This window comes from Ammodytes marinus (genome assembly GCF_949987685.1).
Source record: "Ammodytes marinus genome assembly, chromosome: 3".
Taxonomy (NCBI): Eukaryota; Metazoa; Chordata; class Actinopteri; order Uranoscopiformes; family Ammodytidae; genus Ammodytes; species Ammodytes marinus.
The window spans coordinates 17,379,144-17,397,538 of NC_137232.1; the positions used below are offsets into that span (position 1 = coordinate 17,379,144).

At 44.4% G+C, this 18,395-nt stretch overlaps 1 protein-coding gene across 1 annotated transcript in view; it reads left to right on the forward strand.

Annotated features, from left to right (window-relative positions):
- Positions 1–345: 345 nt before the first annotated feature.
- robo2 (roundabout, axon guidance receptor, homolog 2) overlaps positions 346–18,395 on the forward strand; it is a 174,248-nt gene continuing 156,198 nt past the window's right edge. Inside the window, exons 1-2 of the mRNA XM_080053968.1 lie at positions 346–985; positions 14,080–14,406. Of these exons, the coding sequence (XP_079910094.1) occupies positions 931–985; positions 14,080–14,406 (382 nt within the window). The 5' untranslated portion in view covers positions 346–930. The remainder of the gene's footprint in view (positions 986–14,079; positions 14,407–18,395) is intronic.

Sequence of the window (18,395 nt, forward strand, 5' to 3'; positions counted from 1 at the left end):
TGTAGCCTCTGCTCCAATATATTTCTGCTTTTACCTGTAGAAACATGGCGAATATAGCCTCCATTTCTTGAAAACTACAGACAGATCTTCGACTTTTCCTTGCCCTCCAGTTTATTTATCTCTTCCCTTCTGGCTGCTGTCTTCCCTTCTGCCGATCCGTGTTTCAAGCAACCGTGTGGAGCTCCAGTGTGCTGGGCTGAGGGCTGTGCCTGGTGCTCATAGACCGTGCGCTCCTAGCGGCAGCGCTGATGTTCAAACCGAACAGCCGAGAAAGAGAGAGAGCGAGAGAGAAGGAGGATGTTGAACTGACTTGTAGTGTATGACTGTACATTCACAACGCTTTATCCCAGGCAAAGCACATGGGTCTTTTGGGAGCTGGTTCCCGTTGTAATAAAACAACTTGTGGGGGAATGGATGCATGAGAGTTGAAGGGGCTGGTTTTTCCAGTCGGCCGAGCCATGTGTTGAACTCGGGGGGGAGACATCGTTAAGATTTGAGAGGTGCCGGAGACGCGTCCCAAGGAACCGAGGACCTGCGGAGAAGTGCACAGCAGACTACGCTATACGTTTGTTTTTCCAGTGTGGACTTAATGCTCTCATCTCACGGGCTCGCTAGGATCAGCTTGAGTAGCAGGTCATCTTTGAGAAAGAGCAGACATTGACGGGGCAAGCGGGGATAACATTCAAAACACCGAGAGTTTGGTTTGAAGGTTTGGTGGATATGAACACCCCGCGCTACTCCGGGTGACCTATACTGTGAAATGGATCCTCTCAATGTTTGGACATTGAAACTGACTTTTGTCAGTAATTAGGACCTCGTCATAAGTCCAAGAAACCCTTGAGCAGACTCTCCTGTCATTTTCTTTGGACATATTTATCTGCAGTGAATTCGAGGATTTGCGCGGCCGCCGTGGATGTTTAATATGCTAGTATGAGTCCGCTAGCGTTCATCCTTGTTGGTGGATTACTGTATTTTCAAGTTGATGGTAAGTTGCCCAACATGTTGTGTACATTTCTCCATAGCCAATGTATTAACAATATTTAGTTTGGATTAGAACATACTTTGCCAGACACTGCTCTTGGCTCAACACTCGTTTTACTCACAGTTTTGATTTGTAAGCAATATTGTTTGTTGTGGGATTGTGGTTTGCTGTAAAAGAAAACATACTTTCACTGAGTTTCTGATTATTAAAGAGGTGTGAAGTCGGCATCTTACTTATACTGTCGATAGGTAGGCTAGTCTCATAATGGAGTTTTGCTTTAAAATATATTTCACATAGCCCCATTACAACATTTAATTTCCACTAAATATGTGGATTCTGTATTAAACTCAAAGTATTACATGAACCAGCAACTGAGTTCAACAGATGACTTCAATGAAGGTAATGGTTGCCTTTTGAGGAGGTTAACATCAGGGCAGAGATGATTGTTTTCCCCTCCAATGCAACAGATAGGAGAAGCAGTTTGTATTCAAGGAGTATTATTAATTCATATGTGCATATATTTTGACAAAGGGATCAGTTTGTGTTTTCTGTATGTTTTTCTCTCTCTGAGACTGCTCAGTGTAAAGCAAAGATGAATGATGCTCAGGTTCTTCTGTTACAGTGGCCACAGGTTATCTTTTTAAATAAGAGGTGGACGGTTATTTCATTCAATAATGGGTAAACAAATCCCTAATATCATGTGTTGGTTCAGTTGGCACAACTGAAAGAAAAACTAGTCTGGCACAACAGAAAGTTCTTCAAACCTGTGGGTTGGCGGTTCACTGGCTTGCAGGTGTTTGGCAAATGTATTGTTAACGCCCTGCATCTGCACTGTAGATGGTCTACTGTTGTGGTCTCTTCACTTTAAAGGGTTTCAGTGCTGTGTGTTGAGGTGTAAGCCGGCTTAATTCCACACTGGGACAGTGCCCCAGTTTATTATTCCCATTTGTTTGATTAAACTTTAATAATAATATGCAAATGAGATTGGTCTTGTTTAAATGTCTGCAGCCAACAGCTTCAGCCCCTCTCTGTCCAATCTTCTGCTTAGTGCTAAGTCAGCATTTTTTTTTTTTTTACATTTTTTTTTTTTACATTTTTTTTTTTACATTTTTTTTAACAAGGCTTCCTCTGATTCACTCGCCTTCAAGAGAACTGGTTCAATGGAATATTTAAAAGAGCTTTAACGGCACAGTTAATGTGATGACTCTCATCAATCATCAACACACTATAGGGCACAGGTGACATGAATCGTTTACGGTCAAACCTGTTATTGGTGGAATGACGAGAGTGATCAAGATATTTCACCTCTTTGAAATGCATAAACCTGAAGTCTGATTTATTTATTTTTTTGCTGCTTTTGGATGGGGCACACCTTCACACCATTTGTCTCTCTCCCACTCAAGGCTGCACATACAAAGTGGGACTCATAATCATAGAACTAGGGACACAAACTGACCAGTCACATATACTGGGGCTATTATATCAGCACTATGTTGCGAGTGATGATTCACACATGTGTTTGCTTTGTATTGTTTGTACAGCTTAGCAGTAAGGCATGTTTTGTTGTCACTGAATGCAAGAGCCTGCAATTTTTCTCCTTTCTTTCACCTGTCAACTCTCGCTTTTGTTTTTCACAGCTTTGAGTTTTGGACCCACAGCGGTCTACATGCCTTTCTGTTGTGAGCAAATCAAGTCCCTTTTTCTGCTTTTTATTTTTTTTCTCTTTTTTTTCTCTTTCTTTTACCTTTTTTTTGGTGCCTTTTCATTCCATTCAAGCCAAACCCACCGGTTGCTAAGCAGTGGCTGATGGCATTACTTGGCTGTCCACAGGGAGAGAGGGTGCACCTCTCCCCGGGAAGCAGTGGATCTTCCCAATCATTTGCCTGTCACCCTCCTTCCCCCCTCCCTTCTTCCTCCTTCCTCTCCAACTCCATCTCTTCTGAAACTCACCCATCACCCACCCCCTTCACACATAGATAATCAGAGGGTCCTTGGGAGAAAGGGAGGAGCTTCCTCTTAAGAGTCCACTTAGGCAGACAAAAAGGCTCTGGAGTTGTATTCTCTGGGCAGCGTACATAGCCAACAAAGCCAGGCCTTGTGAATGGCGTCAGTCACTGTTTAGAGTGCTGTGATTAATATTGCTAGTGTGTAGGAGAGGAGGGAAATGGTAGAGATGGTGGAGAGAGAGAATAGTGTGGGTAACAGAGTGTGTGTGTGTGTGTTGGGGCCTTTGGGTGTTTTATGACGGTAGAGAAGATTATGTGTCTGGATTCAGAGGGCTACCACCACCACCACACTTATTTAAGAATCAGATTGATTGCCGGAGAAGATATGTCCTGGAATACACCACTCAACAGCTGCCTGGTTATCTCTTAAACTCCACCCACTCTCTGCTGCTTTGCTTTTGAAGCTGGATTTGAACATGCTTTGCATAGTGGACATGCACTATGACCCGCTGCTATTCTGAGATCTCCTGCATTTGCTCGTGTGTCTGATGTAGGAGCTGGTGACATCATGTACGTCCTGGGTGACACACTGCGAGGTGCTGATTTATTATGACCCAACTTCAAATCTGCCTCAAGAGTCCATGGAGACGGCCACTTGGGGTCCTTGGTGGCCTAGACAGTGTAGTGTATGTGCCTGTTGTGCATTGTGGTTACAGTAACGCTGAGTCAAGGGAAACTTAAAGCCGAAACAGTGGTTTTGTCAGGACGGGGAGAGGGAGAAACAGAATGAGTGTAATCAAATATGAAAATTGAGAGAAGCGTTGTTTTACAAGTACAACACAATATTTTAAAGGGGGAAATGGCGAGGATGAGGCTTTTTTTTGTATCACCAACGAACGCTTGCCCTGTAAGACTAACAGCTCTGTTGATGGTCGTGATTGAATGAGAGAGGTTGAAAGTACCGCCCTATAATGGAAAGTAAGCCCAGATTAAAATAGTCTAGGTGAATGACGATGAGGCGGGCTGAGGTCATTGTGTGTGAGCGAGAGAGCCATTGCCGATGCCTTGCCCCAAATGTGATTGTTCTGCTTGAGTTGGCAGCGTTTAGGGGCAGCGTTATTGTAATTGCGGTTCATTTGCTGGAATGGGGCTGCTGTAATGACGGAAGCTTCATCTGAGATCTGCAGGAACTTCCTCTCTCTACTGTCTCGGCGCGGCCTCATCACTGTCAGGGAAGCCGCTTTCCCCTCTGCATCAAAGGGCCACCACTGTTTGTTCTCTGATTAACATCAAAAAATGAGTGGAGAAAAAAAAGACAAAAGGTGGTGATCATAAGAGGAAGTGAATGAACAGGGGAACAAAGAATGAACTGATGACTTGTCCAATAAAATTCAGCTTCAAGGCCTTTGTGTGTGTGTGTGTGTGTGTGTGAGAGAGAGAGAGAGCGATAGGCATCATTTAACCACTGACGTTGGCCCTGTAAACTCTATTTTAACGGCCAAGTCTGGCTAACTTTGCGGATCACATTTCAACAGACATAGCTCCACAAGCTCATGATAGAAGAGAATAGACTTTGAGCCCTGGGATACTTTATTTAAGACCCGAGTACTGATCTGTGATCACTCAAAATTGAAAGGACTCCCAGCTGTTTTCAAATTCTGGGGATCATGCCGGTTAAACTAACCTTTTTTACATTTTCATCTGGCAGAAGTGGGAGAGAGAATGTCAGCGTCAGACAATACACATGGCTGAGTTTTGCTGTAAGATCAGTATAATGCAGTGGGAGGTAATACCACTGTTCCCTGTGTTACCTCTTGCTTTATTAAGCCCCAGCCAAGCATTACCCCTGACATTTACAGAGCAGAAAAAAAGGCCTAATGCACCGAAGCTTTAGCCCAGGGAAACAAAGAGGAAACTAGGATGAGAGATTCTAACTGGAAGAAATGGAGGTTTAATGCTCACATGTATAGGTGGCCGGATAAGCATCTTTCTTCTATCTTTCGTCATGTTATTTACTTTTCCAAACTTCCAAAGACCCTGCTTCGCCACTATCTCTCTCTCTCTCTCTCTCTCTCTCTCACACACACACACACACACTCACTAAAGTACACATCTATCTATCGTTGGCATTGTCCATGAGGGTGGAATTTAAACAGTGAGGCGGCCGTTGTACACCTGTGATGGCAGTATACAGGGAGTGTGTGTGGAGGATGTGATGGGGGGAGGAGTGATTGGATGAATTGAGCGTGCTGACTTTGAGGGACAGCTAGCGATCTGAGCCTTCACCTGTCTCACACACCTGTACTCACAGAGCACACACCTGTGCTTACCCCTCTGGGGCCCCAAGGCACATAAATAAACCCTGCTCTATTCTCCCACTACCTCAATTTTTTCAACAGTGAATTAAAAGTTATGAGCAGGAAACAGAAATATAGCTTTGATCTAATTACTGTTATATAATCCCTGATGATTATATAATAGTGAATGAACTAGAATATTGATCAATAGAAAATACCCAGTCAGCGGTTACAATTCAGACTGCTTCCGTGTGGGAACGATTTGGCAGCATGTATGCGACACCCATTCTTATCTCCACAAAATTAGATTTTCTTAAAAGCATGCAAATATGCAGAAAGAAAGTCAAGATTGAGTACAACACAAACCTGTGATGCCTGACGTTTATAGGAAGAGACAAGATGTTTGTCTTATCAGTGTCTTTGTTTGGCATGCTGCGCCCGGAACGTTTGCTGTCTTGAAGAAACCTTCAGATAGAAGAGAATGGTTGTTAAGATTTAGTGACTCACAGAAGAACATACCATTATATAACTAGTGTGTATTGGTGCAAGCCCACGCTCACACTGTTGATGTGGAATCATACCAATGCATACTGGCAGCCATGCAGAGCTGAAGACACTGGTTGCACAAAACATGTATGTTGCAAGAGGAATAAGGACAGTTCACAAATGCACATACAAATAATATGACACATACTATATTAATTCACATAACTTTTTATTGAACCCACCTTTTAATGGTATATACATACAGAGTCCTTATCACATTCCATCTTTTTTTCTTCTTCTTTGTGTCCCAGCCTATCAGCTGCATACCCTCTTGTTCTTCATTGTGTTTGTGTGACACTTGTACCTGAGCTTGAGTGTGTGTGTGTGTGTGTGTGTGTGTGTGTGTGTGTGTGTGTGTGTGTGTGTGTGTGTGTGTGTGTGTGTGTGTGTGTGTGTGTGTGTCTCACCAGCAGCGCCTTGTACGATGAGGTCGGGCCTGGTGATAAAAATGCATGAGGCTGTCTCCTAGTGTGAGATGTGTGGAGATGGACAGCCAGAGCATGACACTCAAGCACACATCAGTCACACACAGCAGTAGTCCAGCGCAGTCGTAATGCACCTCCCAATGCTGGAGCCCAGTGAATGAGTGTCTCTCGTTTCACCGTCCCCCATCCCAAGCTCGGCCCGTGGATCACCCAGCCATGACAGCTTGGTACCTTTTTTTCTTCCCCCGTAACTAACTGGGGGAATATAAGCCTGTAGAAGTACATAGACTCCCAGGCAGCCATACACCACCGCTTATCAAACCAGTGTGGAAACTACGGTAACACAGAGGTCTTATTATAGGGGCCAGAGCTCCTGTGAACAGACTTGATTTTGTCAATGAGGGCAAGTCAACATGCACAGTACTTTACTTCATCACATGCTAACTCGGCCAACATAGTATGAGCATTATATATATACACATTTATTTATTTATATATATATATATATTGATAATGTTTATGCTTTTTGTGAATTGCAAATACTGCATAGTGCTTTTATTTTGCTGGTACAAACACTGCATTTCTACCAGTGATGTGCTGAGTGATAAGACACAGTGTTCCCTGGCAATGCATTTCATAATAACCCTTGTTGTATAATATGTATCCCTTATGTGCTGTAATATGGTGCGATGTGTTAAATAACAGTTTGGAAAAATTAATATAAGGCCAAGCTGTCTGACTTAACGGCATTTTCACTGACATTTCGAGGATCATCATCACGTTTAAATATACATAATATTTGCTCAGAAATAAGGCTTGTATTGTGTGTGTGTGTGTGTGTGTGTGTGTGTGTCAGTGCTGTAGGAATCTGTTGTTGTGTCCCTGCTGCAAAAACATGGCAGCACCACACTGCTTTCTAAAAACCCAGGCAACAACACTGTGTCCAGGGGAGAGTTGATTTACTGTATATAAAGGCTCATGGTGAGTCGGGCTTTGTGGCTGAAGTCCTAGAGTGGAACGTGGCAAGTGTCACAACCAGTGCAGCGGGGTAGGAAGAAAGCCTTAATCGCATCCTTGAACGTTTGAACCCCTCCAGTTTCACTTCCACCACGGTGATGATTTGTCTGGAGCACCGCCTGCAGGCATTCGTCATTTAGAGGCCCCCGCTAACACCCAGCCTCTGGTAGAATTATGAAATGTAGTGCGAGTATGTGTGTGTGAATGTGTTTGTGAGCACCATTCATAACCATCAAAGCCCATTGTTTTTTTTTGTTTTGTTTTTTTGTTAGCCTGGATTTATGGGCCTGAGTAAATTGAAGGAGTCCTTCATCCAGTTACTGCTAGCACCCTTGACCCCTGTCACCCTAAGCCAGACCAGATGAGGTGTCAAACGGAATAGAAATTTAATAAATCTGGTCTAGGCTTGGTGTGCTGTACCTTAAAAACACAAACAGTGAGCTCTAAGGGTCGTTTGATTACCTCACTCTGCTCTCTGTAAGTCCATCACCTGGATGGTGTGTTGTAACCGCTCGTATTCATCACGTTCACATGTTGGGGCTAAAGTCATAACCTCCAGCCCATCCCACAGTGGTGGAGTGTGGCTGGCGTCTGTGACTGCCCTCATTGACATGCAGAGACACTGCAGCGTGTTGACTACAGGTCAGCACCCACGGCACACCTCCAATTATCCACTCATCTCTCAACACAGTATATCATGGGTACCTGGAGGCCTTCTCATCCACCTGTCCCTCCCCTTTGCTGTTTGTTTTTATCTAAAGCAATAAAGCACTTATTTATTTCAACCTATTCAATCTGCTGGGGAGGGGGAAGCTCAGCAATGCAGGTAAAGAGATTACAATGCTTGAGGGAGAATCAATTGATGCCATTAATTTCATTGCACTGCTCTCAGTAGGAACTGTTTAGAGTAGCCCCACGCTTGACAGAAAGGGAATTATTGGTGATATGATATTTTGCGCCCAGCTCACACATGCGCATCACACACAGAGCTGCGTGTAATGAGAACATAAACACTGCTGCTTGCTTATCTGATTTTATAGCATACATTTACAGAGATTAAAGTGAACAAAGATAACTGCTTTACTGTATTAGTTTTCTACAGATGACTGCTACACTGTAGCCAGTAGCAGTGTTAACTTAAGTCAAGGGTTCCAATACAGCAGGTGACGGGGAAGGGAGGACTATAAAACACTCAATTCATCTCCAAAAAATTTTAAATCTTTGATTTTCTACACACACGAGCCACATAGGCAATGTCTATTTATATGGCACAATTCAGACACAAGGCAATTCAGAATGCTTTACAGGGGCATAACAAATACATTAAAAATAAGATATGTTGACATCATATAATCAATGCCAAGGCTACTGCTATAGTACAAAGCCGAGTCAGGCAGGAAAATGGCCGTGCAAAGGCTGCTCAGAGGGATCTGCAGGGAAAAGAGAGAGCGCGCTGAAGAAGGTGGGGTTGCGCAGCGGGCTACACGCTTGAGTGGCCCTGGCATCGGAAATCATTTAATCTGCATCACACAGTTTAGTGTCCCTACCAGTGGCTTGACAGTCCCTGAGAGCTGGTGCTGTACTCCTTACATTAACCAGCCCCCATGTAGAGAGAGCAAGCAGCAGCACCCTTATCAACACATTGCACTTCCCCATAAAGAAAAAAAAAATGTTTTAATGTCTGCCCCCATCACATCACCCCTGTTCATGTGTGATAGTAGAATAAAAGGTTGACAAAAAGGGTTTGAAACTGCTTGAAATGCAAGCTATATATTTGGATCAACCCTTTTGCAGAAAAATCAGATATTCGGTTTCCCACAGTAATCTATTTATATATTCCGACAGCATGGGGGAGCGAGGGCAAATACACAAGATGCAGAGTCAATTTGACCCCACCACACCACTGCCCGAAATACACTCAGTGTGGAATTCTATCTGATATTTGTTAGAGGCAAGCAGGGGATGCAGCGAGATGTTGAAGAGCAGCTCCTAGAATTACCCTTGTGTTTGCTCTCAGAGTATGGATCTGAGAAGGAGACAGGGGTGTGTGTGTGTGTGTGGGGGGAGGGGGGGGGCAGTATGCAGAGCACTGAGGTGGACCAGAGCCCATCATGTGAGCTTGCTAGCCTAGCCAGTGCAAACTCCTTCCCTCCCTCACTTGCAAAAGACGATGAAGCGGAAGAAACTGATCTGCACCTGTGAAACAACCTTCATTTCATTTATTGTTTATTTAGCAGGGACAGTGCACAATATACAATTGAGCCAGATTATAGCCACATGGCTAATTTTCGTCTGTAGTCCCTGGTCGTCTGTAGTCCCTTTCACACTCTCTGTGTCTGCACTGGGAGGATTATTTGCTGTTATATTCCAGGCTGTCTCTCTCTAGTGGCTGGCTGTATGTAGTGTGCTGGGATGGGCTCCACTAGGTTGTCTTCAGTGACACTTTGCCGCGATGAGCTGCGTGCCTGGTATCGGGGGTATACCGTCCGGAGCTCATGTGGTGTGACGCCCGCTGACAGCCCGCCGTAAAGAAGATGAATCTCGGGTGAGAACGGGCTGTGCAGGCCAGTGCTGGGGCGAGGACGGCCAGTAATATCATCCTATCGCCACCCCCACACTCCCCCAGTTTCCCCCCTGCCACTCTCTCACATTTCCCTTCTGATGACATGACGGATATGACTCTGTCACCCTCACCGCGCGGGTAGGATGTAATAGGACAAGGAGCAAGTGAAGGAGACAGGGAGATATGGGGAAAGGGAGGCAGAAGAAAAGAAAATATATACTGTATATATAGAGAGAGATAGAGATAGGGAGGGAGATAAAATGGGAGGTTGAGGAGAAGTGGGAGGCAGGGGTAGAATATTTTCAGAATGAACAACATGGATCAAACGCTTAATATATTCCCTTTGGATTCTTTTTTAGATTTAGAGTTTATTTTTAATTTATTTTGGCTCGGGACATTTTTATGTTCACTCAGCTCGCTGGGTATCAGCACTTTCTGCCCTTTCAGCATCCACATTAAAGTGTTACGCCGTCTTGGCTCGGACCTCGCTTTCCACGTGTTTGATGCTTTATGGAGCCTACAGTGTGACTGGAACTTTTCTTTTTTCTTTTGCCTTGGTCCGAGGTTGCCGTTGGTTACCTGTGATCAGCACACATGTCTGTTGCCAGAATAACTAATATCTCTTTGGGGAGCCCTTCCTTTTATGTTCTCTGGCTGAGGCGGGTGTCGGTATTGATTTGGTTGGTGGGCTACAATTTCTCCTGGGAGCTAATAAAAATAATTACAAAAAGATCATCAAAGGCCTGACCTTCTGTTGCACACATGAATAAATATGGGACAAAAGATAATAGAAAAGACCCCTTCTATGTGTGTGGTCACTGGACTATGTGGTAGGATAAGCTGTTATGATAGTCAAAGTGGTGTTTTTATTCTGGATTTGCCAAACAAATCGAACTTGTTTTTATTGAAATATGTAAAACCTTGAAAAAAGGTTGATATGTTATTTGGAAGATATAAAAAATAATACCGAGTGAGGAAGCAAGGTGTAAAACTGCACAACATTTCTTGGTTAGCAACATTGGAAAATGGCGTCAGATTTCAGTGAAGCTGAAAGTAGAGTGAAGAGACTAAAGGAATCAGCTTCTGGTCCTGTTAATCCCTCTTATGGTTTCATTCTGTGTCTCTGTGGGCTTGTTTGTTCTCTGGTCCCTGCTTTCCTCCAGGACAGGGGGCGACTACACAGCAATGGTGAAAAGTAATGGTGGTGTTATTGCAGACAGGGGGGAAAACACAGCATTTTGATTGGAGCGTGTGTGCCCTGAGACCCAGTGAAGTGCACTCGCCTCAGCTCAGAGAGCACTTGATTGCACAGCACCAATGATCGCATTAAAAGGGCAACAGAAAAGCCCATTTTACCGTGTAGAGAGAGACTGAGGAAGGGGGCCCAGTTGGATGCTGCAGATTGACTTTCACTTCAGTTAGGAGCCTGGACTGATGGCCGGGCAGAGATACATGAGCTTTTTTATTTGATGTTCTTGGACAGCAATCTCTAGGACATGAGAACCACATGAGGGCACAGTACAAAAACAAACATATACACACAAAGATACACACATTTTAGTTTGTGCTTTAGAAAGTGAAGCACGCTCAGCAACAGGCAAGGGTTACATGTTGAGGTTACCCATTATATTAAGATGGATGTGCCACTTTTAAAACAAATGTCATGCCATACTGGATATCGATGTGAATTGTTCAGCTTTTCTACCTCTACACCTGAGTAGCTCCACTCAGGATAGACTGACCACTCACGTCTGACCCTCTGTGCACCTGCCTCTGGCTTCTCTGGCAGTGAAAGGACAATTGTAGGGGCATCTGCTGTGTTCATATTCACCAGAGAAAAAGGAGAGCAGATGGAGACTCAAGGTTTAAGTGATTAGAAGGCAGTAGATTGGAATACAAATTGGATTTAAAGAAATTAGACTGATATAAATCGAATGGAGTTGCCGCACTTTAGTGCTGTGCATGCGCATTGGCCTTAGTGGAAAAGCCACCGCGGGGCCTGAGGATTAGGAGGGAAGCAGATGCTCCATTGAGATAAGAATAAATGTTCGTTTGACTCTCCATCCGAGGGACATGTGGGTCTCCATGTCCTTCCTTTATCTTGCCCTCTATTTATCAATGTCACAGTGTTAATTACTGCTTCATTTATTTAGTCACTTTCTGCCAGGATACAAACGTACCCCTCTGACCCTGTACTATCAGGGAAACTGACTGCTGGCTAGGTTACTTTTTCCCACCACTGGTGGAAGAGATTGGGTTAAAAACTGCCAGCAGCATGCTGTAGGTTGGCGTTCTATCACAAATAGTACATCTTATTTTTTTTCATATCTCCATTTCCATTTCCAAATACCAATTGGATTTGATGATGTACTCTGTGGAAGGGATATCACTAAACCCTCTTCAAAGAAACATCCCACGCCCCACTTAAAGCAAGACACTAGGCCTGATCACAAATCAATGACAGGGAAATGGAGGGAATTAGCCCAAATTAGAAAGAAGAGAGAACAGACTAGCTCCTGTTCAGGGGTCAATATGCCACTGCCTTCTTCCTGATCCCTGTTAAGACAAATTGTTGACTAGTACACATTTACACTGTGTGTGTGTGTGTGTGTGTGTGTGTGTGTGTGTGTGTGTGTGTGTGTGTGTGTGTGTGTGTGTGTGTGTGTGTGTGTGTGTGTGTGTGTGTGTGTGTGTGTGTGTGCATTCACCACACTCAAGAGAGTCTTTGAAGTGTATTTTGTGCTGATCAGTGGGTTTGTAACCGCTCCTGTCCTTCTGCCCGCAGACTCTTGGGGGGGACGGGGTAAAGCGTGTCCCCGCTTCATCCTGGGAGTGTCAAGTATAATGGAGTAGTGGAACATGTGCAAATCAAGGCAAACAGTGCTGGAACTTGTCCTTTTTTTGTTGCCTCCGTCCCATGTTGAAATTAGCCCTTAAATAAGCACAAAGGCATATGTGGTACACTGCTCCAGGTGCTTCTGTGTGCGGCAAGCAGCGTACTATTACCCCACTGCACTGCCCCAGGGAAGGGCACAGCCATCAACTCAGCTCAATCACATGCACACCTGCAAATACTCGACAAAGAGCTCAGCACTCTCCTTCATACAACACTGGCTGCTTACCATTGGGCTGCCTACTGAATCAGAGAAGTTATTGAGTGGGGGGTATTGAATACGCTTCAAAAGAAAGAGCCTTCGGAAAAGTTTGCCTTATTCCCCATTCCCTTACTGTGCCTTTGAGTGTTTGAAGCTGGATCAAACTTTTAGATTGTTGAATGCATGGTTCCCAGGGCCTCTGTGATGTGAATGTGTTTGGTCTTTAATGCTCTACAGTCCTACATTGTGTGTGTGTGTGTGTGTGTGTGTGTGTGTGTGTGTGTGTGTGTGTGTGTGTGTGTGTGTGTGTGTGTGTGTGTGTGTGTGTGTGTGTGTGTGTGTGTGTGTGTGTGTTTGTGTGTGTGTGTGTGTGTGGCCTACATCATCTTATCTCTGTGTTCCGTGCTATGTGGTCACAGACACACATAGCCCTCTGACATTGGATGCATTATCTTAGCTGCCAGACTCCCAGGGCTCACCCACTGCAAGCCCTAATAAAAAGGAGTGGGCCAAGGAGAAAGATTATAATTTCCCATTAGCCTGGACCCCGCCATTCATATTCACATCACATGTACACTGCTACAACAGTGGACTCGACAGTTCAACTTGTTTGCACCCCACTGAAAGCAAAATGTATCATATGGGTGTCTGTATAGTTCAGATGTGTGCTCACTGCACACTTTCATTCACCATTCACCCATGGGTCCAATTACCCACAAACCATTGCAAATAGGGTTAAAAGGAGCATATGGCAGTTTTTTTACAACCCTGAAATGGGAATTAAAGGCCTCAAAATAAAGTATTTTTTTTTACATGCTTTTAATACTGGTGGAGATTTGGTAACTATTAGATGGAGCCACTTAGTGAGTCCACTATATATCTGGCTGGCTAGCAAATATTTTTCCTTATGCGTTTCATTGATATATTTAACATTATACCTTAGCCACAAAATGTAATTCCTTATGTGGTATCCTGATGCTTTCCCGCATATATTGGATACGTACTCTGTTTCTTTTAGTTGTGTTTATTGATTTAACCCTTACCATTTCCCTATCTTACACATAGTTTACTCTTCACTCTCACAACAATGAAAGAGGCTTTTGACTCGAGGCCTTCTTTTTTTTCAGACAAATTATCAAACCGAAACTTTGCGTAAAGTCTGTATGCTGTTCTTTTATGACTAATTCCATGTGTGCTTTCTCCTCTAGGATCCCGTCTGCGCCAGGAGGACTCCCCACCCCGGATTGTGGAACACCCCTCTGACCTGATTGTCTCCAAAGGGGAGCCCGCCACTCTCAACTGTAAAGCAGAGGGGCGGCCGACCCCGACAGTGGAGTGGTACAAGGATGGAGAGCGGGTGGAAACGGACAAAGACGACCCACGTTCTCACCGAATGCTGCTGCCCAGTGGCTCCCTCTTCTTTCTGCGCATCGTTCACGGACGACGGAGCAAGCCGGACGAGGGAGCCTACGTCTGCGTGGCCCGGAACTACCTGGGAGAAGCCGTCAGCCGCAACGCATCCTTGGAAGTAGCATGTGAGTTAGGACTCTTAAGTCTTCTTCTACATTTCTCCTCTCTGCCGTGCTGCTGAAATGATGTTTTCTCATTTAACCATAAGTAATTTGGCCGGATGAACAAAAGGGTTGATGTCGCTGCTTTCCGATGATGGGAAAGACTGGATTTACACAGGAACATTAAAAGGTTATTATTTCATCATTTCCTGTCAACATCCATGTCATTTATACATAATGGAAAATGACCATGTCTGTTGTGAATAACACCAAACAAATCAACCTTTCATTTGAGTAAACTGTAATGACACTCTACTCTATAAGAGTTGATTGAATCTTGCTTTCCATTTTCTCTATTTGCAAACATAATCATGTCCTGGTCTAAAAGTGATAGCTAAGCTCCAATGCGGTTTGGCTACGTGTGGCATTGTTTGGTGGGATAATGAGTTGTGCGGAATGAGTTTTTCAACCAAGGACTTGAGATACATTTGTAATATTTTTTACATCAAGGAGGATTTTATCAAAGTGATCTGCAGATCTTCAAGGTGAATGTAAAGCTTCTGTGAAACTATATGAGAGGACATGACGACATGGGCAAACATGGGTTTCTCCCAGGTGGAAGGGGGTTGAACACCAGGCACAGATCAAAGTCCTGATGGACATTCGACCCAGACCACATAGACTGTGTTGGTGAAACACCAACAGGCAGAACCTGAGCTGTGGATCAAATTACCTTTGAAGATGAGCCCACCCCCCAGGGCAAGCTGAGCCTGGGCTTCTTTCTATGGAGCGGCCTCCAGGCAGGCACCTCGATAGCCCATAAGGTGGAGCAAAGAGTCTCATTGTCCTTATGTCGTTTTAACCGGTGGTACCTTCAGTAAAATGACCCTGTGTTTGAAACAATAACTATGTTCATAAGACATACTTCCGATATAATATAAAAAACAGTTTTCAGTGATGGGCAGATTATTTTGGATTGGTTTGGCATGTTTGTATAGGAGACCTCAAGATCTTATTTTTCGTAATGAGTGACATAACTTTGTGTAGTTAGCTATAATATCTTCTATGAATTGAAAAGGACCTGGAACTGTATTTCCACAAGTATTACAGTAATCAGTGGTTGAAGGATGGGTAGTTGATTTGTGATCCATGGGAAATGTAACTCTGTGTTGGAGAGAAGGGGGTTGGTCTCCACCTCTGATCCAGTCCCCTGACTTCCCGAGGGCCTTCCAGCAGCCCCCCAGGTGCTAACCGCGTGACAGCAGCTTGATCTATTGATTGCTGTAAGAGCTAGGGCTCTCCCAGTCTAAATGAAAATTCATGAAAAATTGATGAAGTCTCCAGATTATTTCATTTTTCCCCTCTCATACTGTTTCTAAGCCTGTATTTTTTCTCTCTATCTGGTGTAATATGGTTGGAGCAGCAGAGGGGGTTGAGTGGAAGCATTGACTGCTTGAATGGCTTAAAGGTGAGGGGGGGGGGAGGTCAGGAAGCCCGGGGACGAGGTGATAAGGGAGATTTAGCAAGGTGACGAAATAAGAACCACACATATGATGAGTTCAAGCTACTGGATTTGATAGAGAGAGAAGGAGAGAGAGAGAGAGAGAGAGAGAGCTGGTTCAGGTCAAAGCCTGAACCAGCATACTCAGGCAACACACGGGACAAATAGATTTACTAAATGATCTCACCATGCAAAGATATCTTATATGTAATACACTGTTGCCATGGTTAATTTAGTGTTCACTTTGCATGCATGCACCACATGCAATCATTTCATAACTTAACCAACTATCATATACACGCAGTAAAAATACCAAGGTGTTGACCTTTGTGAACTCACTGGTGGGTACAGCCACATCGAGGACATCATGCACAATGCACATAATCAGTGCAGCACTCATCTATCTATTTTCATTGCTTGAGTGCACCCTCTCTCTGTCTCTCTCTCACTCCATCTATTTTTAAAACACAGCAGTATTAGTCTGTCTTTTAAATGTATTTAACATATCGAAATAATCATTATGTTCTAAGTAAGTGTTTCTAAGTATTCACTGACAGTAACAACGAGATGAGCATCAATTATGCATACATTTACCTCAGTGATACAAAGATATCTGCTGCACATTTTCTTTGTATATTTTTCCTTTCTCAGAAATAAGGCTTTCATAGATCCCAAAGTGGATGGAGGGCTATTTTGTGGAGAGCTCCATTTTTTTTTGGGGGGGGCTCTGGGCTTTTTCTCTGCTTTCTCTTTCAGCCAAGTCTTCAGGGGGGCTGGGGAGGTAGCAGCAGAAGGGGGTGGGGGGTGCTAAATCCCTCAGCATTGGCTTACTGCAGTGATTAGCTTTATCAGGTCCTGACATCCGTCTAGTGATTGTAAAGCCGAAAGCTAATCGCACAAGAAAAAGCAGCATTCAAATCTATATCCATGTTGAACTGGGTTTTCTGTTTATGATACGTCTAGTCCCCCCCCACATGTCTTCTGCCTCCCCCCTGCTCCCTCCCTCGTATCGAACACACCTTTGCCCCCATTCCGTTCACGAGTGGTTGAGCAGGACCCTGGTGAGATAATTGAATTGCAGCTCTACAACAGATTGAACCCAGTGTCCACGGAGCAGAGTGGTGCTGCTGCATGCCGGACATCAAGCTGGGCAACACTCACCACTCTGAGGAGGAAAGGTGGAGTAGAAAAGGGAAGATGGGGATGAGCCCACTGAGATGTGCCTCTGCATTATTAATGTGGGCCAGATTGAGGGGGACTTGAGCCATTACTGGGCTTAGTCTCTCAATCGTGTCTACTTTAAGTGTTCTCCGTAGAACACACACACTGTTCACAAATGTGTGGAGGAGAGCATGGACTGCCTTATGGTATCTGGGTTCTTGCCATGGTGCATGTGCAGAGTGTGAGGATAAATGCTTAGACATCATTTCTGCTGCATTTGGGAAGGAAAATTAATTATAGCTGTTGGTTCACTGTCCTGTCCTGTCCTTCGAAAGATAGAGAACTTGTATATGTGTTGCTTAGAGGGTATCTGAGCAGTCTGCTTTTGTGATCTCATTCCTCCTCCGATGCTCTCCAAAAAGTGACTGCAGGCCAGCTCCGTGGAATGGCTACGCCGCATAGATACGAGGGGATGTGCCCCCTTTTTCTCTCTTTCAGAATGAACTAGGTCAATGAGCAGGTTCATAAATCATTGTGATGCCTGTGTCAGAAATGTTAGCCGCAGCCACCACTGCTGAATAAATTGCTGGCACTGCGGATATCTGTGTATATGTAAGTGTGACAAGGCACACCTGGGGAGATAGGATCCCAAGGAAAATGTTAATTCGTGCCATCTTTTCAGGTGGATGGGTAGCAGCTCATGTAAGTGGTGCTCCAGATACGAGCAAGTGAGGGTGAACAGTTGCACTTTTAATCGAGTGTCGGGGTTTGACTTAAGACCTCTGACGTGTGCAAACGTGGTTGTGTGTGCATTAGTTGTGTTTTGTCATCTCGGGGGAGAGAGGCACTGCAAAGGTGTGAAGACACCCACTCTTGAGGCTTAATTCTCTGTATCCTTTGCTGCTTAGTTCAGTTCGTAACCTTTAAAAAATGCAAATGACACAGGAGCGAAACAGATGTCTTGGGTTGGTTCTAAATGCGGCTTGGAACGGGATTGGATGACTTTTTAAAAAAGGTCCTTTGATATCATCTAATGTACCACTTCTGCAATTAAGTGAATCGTTAGGTAGCATGTGGTGCTCGTACAACAAGGTAATTAGCAGGAAAATAGAGCTGGGAGAGGTGTGTGTGTGTGTGTGTGTGTGTGTGTGTGTGTGTGTGTGTGTGTGTGTGTGTGTGTGTGTGTGTGTGTGTGTGTGTGTGTGTGTGTGTGTGTGTGTGTGTGTGTGTGTGTGTGTGTGTGAGTGGTGAAGAGAGAGGAGGAGGAGGGTACACCAAGCTGTTCCTGTTGTGTCCAGCATGAGGGGAAGCTAATAAAGGGACAGGCCAGGAGGAGCAGGCCATGTGGGGA